General features: G+C 37.2%; 1 protein-coding gene across 2 annotated transcripts; it reads left to right on the forward strand.

Moving 5' to 3' along the window:
• The first annotated feature begins 1667 nt into the window (after positions 1-1667).
• LOC139983062 (uncharacterized) lies at positions 1668-10082 on the forward strand. 2 transcript variants are annotated; one of them, XM_071996403.1, is made up of 6 exons: positions 1668-1904; positions 4446-4740; positions 6001-6057; positions 6305-6385; positions 6542-7516; positions 9804-10082. In XM_071996403.1, the coding sequence occupies exons 2-5, from the start codon at positions 4728-4730 to the stop codon at positions 6817-6819; spliced, it is 429 nt and encodes a 142-aa protein (XP_071852504.1). In that variant the 5' UTR covers positions 1668-1904; positions 4446-4727; the 3' UTR covers positions 6820-7516; positions 9804-10082. The 2 variants fall into 2 exon arrangements, 1 of the variants encoding a protein (XP_071852504.1); XR_011798489.1 differs by having other exon boundaries at positions 1716-1904; positions 7400-7516; positions 9804-10064.
• The last annotated feature ends 1019 nt before the right edge of the window (positions 10083-11101 follow it).

The raw sequence follows: 11101 nt of genomic DNA on the forward strand, positions 1-11101 counted from the left end.
TCCTGTACTTTCTGCAAGGAACAAAAGATGCACAATTGACTTTCCTGTCCACCGCAACATTATTTCAACCTGGACCTACAAAAACAACCACATGCAATTGCATCAATATTTGCCACATGATGTATGACAATGAAGATAGTATGGTTGGGTTTTTATGTTACACTTTTCATATTTGTTGAAACTGTGAAAATTGTAAAAACAAACACAACCTAAAGTAATGGCAGGCCACAATTTTCTCAAAAATTGATGCATGTACTATATCCCCAATGCCCACATAGGAGAATCCAACCTGCAGATGCAGAAAGAGTCCTGAAATGAAAGAAAACAAAATTAAATGTTAACAGAACGTTGGATAATAGGAGACAATATATAAAGTCACATGACGAATGACTTTGCTATTAAATGCAACAAGCCCATATTACATAACACATTGTAGTGCAACTTGTAAAGGCATTTTCTCTCTGAAAATGACAGAAACATAGGGGCCTACAGCATTACAGGGTGAAGAACTTCGAAACAAAGTGAAATAGGCACATGCACAACCAAAAACCACAAAAACTTAACTGCAATATGAATTCACACACAAAAGAATACTACCGAAATGCGTTGCGAACACTGTACGAGAATTCAGTGCACACTTATCCTTTGCCTTATCTTTTGGACAAAGTAGAGAAGTAATGTTCACTTGTCACCGACTCAACCAGCCAGTAATGCAGCCTACAGTGACTTTATCTAGAATTATCAGGTGGGCCTATGTATCTAGGTACACCGGATAAAATTACACAAGGGTAAAACTACTTAGTACTAACCAGAGCCTACCAATGCAGTACCTTTTTAAATTTTTTTAAGTACTATTATATGTACCAGGCATGAAGGTATTGCCAGTGCTGACAACCACTAGTGGCAGAAGGCAGTAGTAAACTAATAATACCAGCATAGGCCTAGTATTGTGTTGTTGTACAAGCACTACCCTATTTTGAACTGCTTAAGTCCCCCAAAATTTCATTCGTAAACAATGTCTTGAAAGCTAACATCATAATTTATAAACACACGGTCCGATAATATTAATACACTGCACTGTAGAATACTTAAAATTATAACCCTGGGCTACACACTATGGTAACGTGCATACACAAGTACATATGCAATTAACCACGATAGGATACGTTGATGCCGGTGAACAAGAGCAACCTTAAAATGTCACTTTTATTCAACCCAGAATGCTGGAACAACTCAGAATTTAGCCCCAAATCATTGTTTAACTTGTTTTATACCATCGACCGGACGATGGAGGTGTTACCTTCTTGAAAACGGAAAATGTGCAATTCGAAAGATGAAAGGTTTTTACTTACTTACTTACGTTTCGTTTTTATATTTCAAGCCGAGGCAAAGAAATTTCCGAATTTCATCCACATTGTGAGTCCGACATCGTCGCAAACAGATATTTAATGAATATTCAACTTCTTTTCTTCAACGTTTTGCTTCAATCATTTCGATTGCTGCCTAATGAATATGTATTAAAACGGATTTTCAGACGATATCCAAGCTGCAGTGTACTGAAATGTAGTGACGGGCTTAGCTCCCACAATGCATTTCACCGCTTTTGCGAAATAACGGTCAAAAGTCGCAGTCTGATTTCTGACTGATTGGTAATATAATTTCAACCAGCAGTCTGCATTGATCATTTATATAGTAAGTGCACGTACAGGTTATGTCACCCGATACTCATAGCTAGAGTGGTTATGTAGAAAAATCGACACCGGTTCCCCCCGACATACTTCAGTATAGTGTGTTAAGCACATGTTTCAACGGATGTCTTGTGGAACGGTACATAAGGTTACAGAGACAATAGAAATAACCGCAGCAGCTTATACACAAATCAAGAGGAACAGTTTGGATAACTGGTAAGTTAATTGTAATCGTTTGTTAGGTTATTTTGTAAACAAGAAAAAAAATTGCTGAAGGAAGCATTCGTGTTTACCGTTAAGTTATCATTTGCTTGCATGACGATTGCTGTATATCATGAAATTATAACAGGAGATGTACATTAACGATTGCCCGACTGGCAAGTGCACATTTTTATGTCGGTCACTGAGTTTTATCATATCTCATCTTGCCCGATTGGCGAGTGATAGGTGTGTAAATATTAACACTAAAGTATCTAATATCAAGCCGTAAACATAAATCTTGGTGATACTGTTCTTGATTCGTCCTTCCGTAAGCACGTTCCTTTGACAGCTCTACGAGTAATCCATGGGGACTTCTCCATTGAGTTCACTGTATGCGACGGAAATCACACACTAACTTGCCCTTTGACTTTTGGCAATGACAAATCTCAATGAGGAATTCACTGTGTAATATAGGTTTCGCCATTCGCAAGTGCATTATATACGGGAACTTTTCATATGCTGAGGTTATTCACGAACGGCTCCACGGAGCATTCATTCACAGCGAAAGCACCATCTGATATTATTAATTGTTACAAGGAACGGGTTGAGCTTACGACCTGAGTAGGCTACGTACGTTATGTTTTTTGAAAGCATGCATAAACATATGTTGTGTTCGTAGGCTACTGTCATTTCCAAATCAATTTAAAAAAAATGGACGCCGATATCATGATGGCTTGGTTATGCGCAGGCAACGTAGAAATGGTATACATAGAGGCATCAATAAGTAAAGTAGGCGCACCATACGCATGTGCTGTTACGTCAGTGTGAAGCTTTTGTTCACAAGACGGTGGGACAAATAGAGGGAGGGTGTGTGAGAAAACTAGTCTGAAATTTGTGGGGCATCCCCCTGCGCATAGCCTGGCTACCGGACTACTGGAACTTGGGGTTCAAACTCAAATGTAGTCATATAGCCAACTTATACGATATATGCATAAAGGACACAGTCGTCTTATACTCGGTATTTTTATTTATTCACTCCACACTTACATGCCGTGGTTGTAAGCGCGATAAACTCATGTATGAAAACATTTAAGAATCGTATACATTTTATGGGGCGGAAGCCCCTAATACTGCCTTCGATTGTATTTGTGGGAGGGCAAATATTATATCAGGGCTGCATAAATCAAGATGTGAAAAGATTGTAAACGAGATATATGTCTGACAAGGAATTTGGATATGTCATGTGTTAATTGAATGAACTGTTAACAAACAAAAAAAGCATTTCTTGAGGAAACGTTATGATAGATCTCGTTGTTTTGTTTGTATGCTGGTATGTCTCCAATATTGAGTTGATGGATCCTTATTGGTTTAGTTAAGGTCAAGGACGTTTTAAGATTAGCACTTGTCAAAATGAGAGCCCGAGAATCTCACCGCATATTATACTCTAATAACTGAGATGAGTGGCAATGCCCGGTGGGCTGGGGAGCCTGGTAAAAATTACAGCCAATTTTCACAGTAGTTAATAAAATACAGACGGGCTGTGTAGAAATATATTTTTAACTGTGGGCATCAGCTCATGAAATCACCATGTTAGTTAGTCTGTGAGTTCGTAACAAAAGAACGTGCTATTGGCAACCCGTCCGTGCTAATATTTTAACGACAAGATATACAAGTGCGGTGAACAATGCATTCTGAAATATACATAGCATTGGCAGAGAAAACAGATTTTATTAATCAGCACCTCGTCCCACAAAACGAAGTAAAAAAGGTAAAATCTTTTAGATTATTTGGATATCACACAGTAGCTAAGTCCTGAGAGATTATGTATGAATAAAATAACCCACATACAGTAGGGTGTTTGTACAATGACACAAGAACATCTTGAGGCGTTCATGTTGATGTCTGTGGAAAAAAAAAAGGTCTTGGCCAAACTTGACACTAAAAATAACATTGATGGTGTGGCTGCCAGAAGAAGCGAACTGCGTCTAGGCTCCTATAGACATGACATGTGCTCGTGTTATTAAAAATATATGTTTAGTGGATTTTATTTAGGTTTTTTTTTTGATCAAACGAGTTGTAACAAAATGCTTGAAAAATAAATAAAATCCAGTCTTAAACATATATTTTTGTCTAGTTTTGTTAACGTTTTTAACTTTTCTCAGTTTAATCAAGTCTTGCTTCTGGGAAATTATTTTTGGGTTTTTTTTGTTAAGGATTATTGTAACCTACAAAATTGAGATATATAGCACCATTTTGCATCTAGGCATTCCTTAACTTCAACAAAATCTCAATGGGGAGGGGGACACCCCCTACACCCCTCCCTCAGGACGGTGATCACTATGTAAGTAACATATCAATGACTAATGGGCCGGCTTAAGTGAAAAATGCCCGGGCCGATTTTAAGACCCAGTCCGCCCCTGAACAAAGAGAACGATGATTCTCAGATATCCCTGAGTGTATCGTTCGGAAAATAAATTCGATTCCTTATTATGATTATCATGATTGATCTTGATTGGCATTCACATTAATGAGGTTTTTTAACCTTATTTCAAACAGGACTTTTATACTGCCCGCTGTGAATAACACTGCACATACGTGTAAGATGGCGCAGAATCCTGCCGGGCAGCTGATTATGTGTAATCCAGCAGCCGTCCCATCCATTCAGTCTAACGGTACAGAACCGCGAGACAGCAAACGCCAGGCGTCTTACAACTGCAAGGCTGCCGTTGCTACCGGTGTCATACATATTTCGTGCGGTGCTTTCGCTGTAATTCTCTAAAGCATTCTGTTATCCAGGTCGTCATCCAAGTACAGTGTACACCGTATTGCCATCGGAATATGGGGTGGTTTGGTAAGAAGATTAACCTATATGTTGTTCCATAGTTGTGTAGTTTTAGCTCAGTAGTTAACGCCGGTGCCTTCCAATCATAAGGTCCCCGGTTCGAGTCACTCCAAGATTAATGTATGTCGTCCAGTTACAGAGTTGTTGATAATTGACAATTCATACTCATGGACGTTAAATATGAATGTAAGAGACTGACTTCGGTCAGCTTGCGGCTTTGATAAGCCAATGAGGCTTCTTCGCGAGTTCCTGCTTGCAGGAGGATCTAAAATACATTGTAATGCAAGCTCAAGGATTGCGAACTCGAAGAAAAATGTATATAATTAAGATATGGGGTATGCAATTGGCTTAGAATGACGTCATTATGGGGGTGGATCCAGTGTACAGTTTACCCCGTTCAATCTGAAATGGCTTTGGCACCCCAGAACATATGATCTAAAATCATACTTTTGTGCCAAAAAAGTAAATCGCTTGGAAAAATAGTACGTTTCGTGCCTGCATGCCATTCCTAAATTTCTACCGATGGTATGTAGCGTGATATTTTGTTAATTACTGTTTTTGTATCTAGCAATACTTGTCTCCCATGTAGGCAATCCTGAACCCGCCCACAAGTCATAATATATGAGTTTACGCTATTATTATCATGTCGGTCATTCACCCTGATTACATAAGCTTCACTTATAGTGAGAAATAGCATATGTTGAATGTAATTAAACGACATAACACATTTCAAAAAGTCAAACCTATACTTCTAAGTCTGTGCTCTGATAAAAATTAATTTGCTAGTTATTCCTTGTCATTATACACTCTTATTTTTAAATAAAATTTTTGAATTTGTTTTCACTTTTTCAACTGTGAGAAATGAGTTTGGTTTTGTTATATACGTCACTGAGAATTTATATTGATTTCTTTAGTTTAACAATTTCAGTTCGTTAAGGGGACAGCTGTAAAGAATGTTTACAATAATGTTTTTTCATATATTTTAATCATAAGAGGCATAATGTACCATAATGGTGTTCTATTAATGCGAATTAATTGAATAATGACACCCCCCCCCCATCCTACCCAATGAAGTCAGTTTCCTCTGGTTGGTTCCAGTTTTATTTTTCTTATGCCTCTATTCTGAAAATTAATTACCTGTCTACTATGAACCTTCTTAGTTTCCCGGCAACCTACGGGAGCTGCAGCTTGATCACCTCCTACCCCCAGCCCCCTCTCCAACCCTCACGAAAACTACTATGACACGTTCCTTCATCTTACTATTTTCAGCTCTTTGTCGTTACTGGGGTGTTTGGGTTACTATCTGCAAAGAAGAGGCGAGGAATGGTAGGACTATGATTTGAAACATATTATATTCTTAATTTTCAGAAAGCGGTTAACTAAAAAATCGAATAATAATTTTGATTTCTTCTTCTTTTTCTTCTTCTTCTTCCTATTTTTATTATTATTTTATTGTAGCATTGTCGAAAGAAAGTATTGTACTCATCAGACATTTACACGAACCTAACAGTTTAAATATTCATTTTGATTTTCTCAATTTTTTTTTCTTCGTGCTTTTTTCCCGTTCTAATAGATTGTGACGTATTTAGTAACATCGATTGTTTGCAGCACCACTGCGGGAATTGGCATTTTAATGAACAGTTTGCAATCATGGGTAAGTAAATATTCTCAACCATCTTAGTTTTCTTTCATTCTATTTACCAGTTAGTGTCGTCACAGTGATAACTAAAAATGCGGTTGAATGTGAAATCGTATGTCTATGAAACATTAATTTGTCTATTTTCGTCTATTTATGTCCACAACATTCCAGCAGATAAGACGGACGGACGGACGGACGGACGGACGGACGGACGGACGGACGGACGGACGGACGGACGGACGGACGGACGGACGGACGGACGGACGGACGGACGGACGGACGGACGGACGGACGGACGGACGGACGGACGGACGGACGGACGGACGGACGGACGGACGGACGGACGGACGGACGGACGGACGGACGGACGGACGGACGGACGGACGGACGGACGGAAGGAAGGAAGGACGGACAGACAGACCGTCCGGTGTTCAGGCACTGAAGAATAGCTAGTTTTGCTCGAAAGCTCTGCAATGAAAACCAAAGTTTGGCTGTTTTACATTCAATCACTCACTTTCACTTTAATTTCATTAGTTGATATTAGTTATACGGTTTTAAATTTGCATTACATTAAATAATAAGCATGAGCTTTATTTTATAGCAAGTTTACGATAACTCTATACTGGGACATAAAAAATATATTTGCTTTTTATATAGCGCTTTATACAAGCGATAGGTCTCAACGCGCTTTATAGACGTTATGTTACCCCTGGTCAATGACAACCTGTCCCAGAGACAATACCTTCAGTCGGCAGCAGTTATATACTGCGCCCAATGACAAGTTACCTCACAGGTACCCATTTAACCCCTGGGTGGAGAGAGGCAATTGAGATAAAACATCTTGCCCAAGGACACAACGTAAATAACTTTGGCAGGAATCGAACCAGCAATCCTTGGATAACGAGTCCGACGCCTTAGCCAATTGGCCACCACGGCACAGCGCTGTGTGTCTGAGCATGTCTAGACATTATCTCGAAATTAAAATATCCTGTCCACAGAATCAACGTTTGCAGTTCTTCTTTTTTTCAGTATTATTATAATACCGCATACCGAACAATAACCATTTTGCTGATAATTACTTTCTGCATTGAGATGGGAATCATCGCTTCCAGCTTCGGCAGTTCACCGATAATTCACGAAAGAGTGGTAAGTATTGACTTGAAGATAATCAGTTTTATGTATACAGAAATTGTAAATCATGTTACAAGTTCTAGAATTGTTCACAACATTGCCATGTTAACTCGAAGTTATGTTGTGTCATTTCTATTAGTCTTTATAAAGCGGCAGTGTGCGTTTATTTCTGTATGTGCCCGAGTTGGCAATATACGATTGTGTGAGGTATCCATTTGGAAACTGTGTACCTCAGAAGGTAAATTTGGGTTTCTTCATAGTCATGTGCGAATTTGGTTACATCTCTATGTTCCGACGTCTCTATGTAAAAGAAATAATTCGGGACATTTTTATTCCATCCAAAAAATCTATTGCACCAAGAAAACAAGAAAAAAATGTGACACAAAATTTGTTGTGACCCAAACAGTGCTTGTGACCAAAACTTGCTTGTGACCCAAACAGTGCTTGTGACCCAAACAGTGCTTGTGACCAAAACTTGCTTGTGACCCGAAATTTGTTGTGACCCAAACAGTGCTTGTGACCAAAACTTGCTTGTGACCCGAAATTTGTTTGTACTCCAAATTTCGGTCTCAAAAAAATGTTGGTCCAATAAACATTAAGTCCCCCCAAAAAATTTGGTCACAAAAATATTAGGATCACAAAACTTCATTTCTTGGTACAAACAAATTTTTAGATAAAATAAAAATTGCTCCGATTTTTTTCTTTTTGTCGGAACATAGAGATGGTCGGAACATAGAGACGTCGGAACATAGGGATGTCACCGTGAATTTAAGTATAAAAGAATAATATATTTCATCCATTCTTTCAAGGATCAAGAGAGTTGTGAACAGAGTTATGGATAGGAGTTAAATATGTGAAAAACATTGACAAACACCGTATCCCTATAACGGGGAAATGTAAATCATGATAAGTTTGGTGTGACGATGCCAGATGTTATATATAAAAGAACCCTTTTGCCCTCCTTGGGAGTTGAAAGGTTTTTTGATGATATCAGATAGTAAAATTTCAAAACGGTGTTAATGCAAAATCTGAAGGACATAAAAATTAAGAACGAGTTTCATTTTGCGATGCTGTATATAGGGCTAAGTTAGATACTAGTAAAACCCATAACGCATAAAAAAAAAACTGGATAATTGATTTTGACCATCTTTATGTGAGATTTTACATTATTGAAATATCAACTTGTTTCAATTATTTGATCAACTTGTGAATACAAAATTGTCAACTTTCTGAATGTCTTTCTTTATGCAAAACTCACAAGACGAAAAAAAACAAAAAAACAACAATTTCATGATTATTGCATTTATTATTTTTGGCTGTTATAACTTGGTTATTGTTTACAATAATTGACTAACTAACTGGTACAAACCTTGTAAGAAAACCATAAATAACAATTAAAGATACCAATCTAGTATTACTTTCTAAATGCTGGCCGTTATACCAGCCGATTCACTTAGAGATTACAGTAACTACTGTAAATCTTTAGGTTTGTACCACAGTAAATACTGGATCGTGCTGACAAATCTGATAAATCGGTAGCATGTGCTATAACAGTAAGAACTGAGGATATGTGTAATTCCAACAAATCCAGTTGTTCGGGATTTGTTGGAATTACACATATCCTCAGTTCTTACTGTAAACCTAATAGCACATGCTACCGATTTATCAGATTGGTCAGCACAATCCAGTATTTACTGTGGTACAAAACTTTAAGATTTACAGTAGTAACTGTAACCTCTGTGTGAATCGTCTGTACAGTTCGGTACAGCTTGCGTGAAGTATGCATCGAAACTGATGGAGTGAAGTTGTGATATTATATTTAGAATCCCTACGAAATTTAAATTTGACAGTAAACGACGTATACGTGTGTGTTTTGGAGGACAACACATCTGTAGTATTCATTTATTTATAAACCTTGAAAGTAATCATATATATTTATTGAAATGTTTAAAAAGAAAAATTAAGGATTTTTTTATCAGGAATTATTTGAAAGAATTTGTGATTTAGTGAACGAAAATACAAAATCTACATTGGTGAAAATCTGTGGAGTTTCAATGAGACTGTTTCATCATTTCATATCAACATTTTGGAATGGGTTGAAAGACAACAAATTGAAATATCTCTAACGTTTTTTTTTATTATTATTTTGTGTTATCGTTTTAACATAATATTTAAAAATGACGCGTTTTGATGTTGGCTAAACGAAAACTATAACAAATTGATTCACAGTTCTTCCGAAAGCAATGTATATATATACATTGTCAAATGGATGTTATAACCTATTTTCGTTGTATATTTACAGGTGTACATGTCTACCACACCTGGGCCTCCACAAGCTTATTGTAGTGCCCCGGGTCCAATGGCGTCACCCCCTCCATATACAACGGACCAAGCAGCATTTGGAAGCACCGAGAAACCGCCAATCGTATAAAAGACGTTGATGCTGCATAGTTGATACAAACAAGTCTTTTATATTTCTTAATTATAGCTTGTTACAGTTTTGAGATGATCATTAAAACCATAATTGTTTTAAGTGTTCCTTAAGTTGTTTAATATTTCAATATAGATCTTTATATGAATCCTATTTTTTATGGTAGTGGGGAGGGGGAGGGGAGGGCAGGGTCTAAAGTAAAAACAAACCAGAGATGCTGTAGCACTTTTTCTTAACAAAAATATAGTGCATATCAATTTAGAAAAGTATTACAAATATTATTATCCTCTCGTCATTTCAACTTTTTGTAACCGAAAGAAAGAATGTTTTATCAAATGAATATTTTGCCACAAAATGGTGAATTATAGCAAAATTGCAGAAAAAAAATATCTTGATATTTGGACAACACCTTAACGCTTTCCATAGGTTTATGTACTGAGACAGGTTGCTCCATCTATAAATATATATCTATATATTTTCATTCTCATTGAGCGTTGAGCGATCATCAGACAACTGTTAGCTTCAAGTTATATATATATAGACTCAACGTCGGTATTACAGGGAATAATATATATATATATATATATATATATATATATATATATATATATATATATATATATATATATATATATATATATATATATATTGTTACGAGGGCCCATTGTAGCCTAACGCTAGTCACTGCTAGTGAGAAACCTAATGTTATAATGTGGAGAGTAATTGAAATTGCCTACGTGATAAATCAGTATTTGAGAAATTAGGTCGGGTTACCGTGTCACAATGTTATAATACACGATTGGTCTGGTATATTCCTTATGATGACGCGCTGGTCTCGGGTTAACGTCGGTTTACGTGGAATCGCGTGTAAGCTGTGCACGGCATCTTCGTGGATTCTCTGGAACGTTCGCAAGATATGCAAAGGATTTCCAAGAATAGAAAAACTGGGTCAAGTGTATCGAGAAAGATCTAGATGATTCTTGATATGGCGAATCGTATAAAAACCCGCCCAGATCGGAGAGTTTTTCAGTTTCTGTACGAATACAAGCGACGACACATTATATCATTCTACTATATATCGTCAGTGCTCAACTACCAGTATTTTCTGAAGGATTGAGATATCGATACCAAGATTGATTCTACACTTCCATTCAGAAGTTTGAAGAGGA

Source organism: Apostichopus japonicus, chromosome 16 (assembly GCF_037975245.1).
Source record: "Apostichopus japonicus isolate 1M-3 chromosome 16, ASM3797524v1, whole genome shotgun sequence".
Classification (NCBI taxonomy): domain Eukaryota; kingdom Metazoa; phylum Echinodermata; class Holothuroidea; order Aspidochirotida; family Stichopodidae; genus Apostichopus; species Apostichopus japonicus.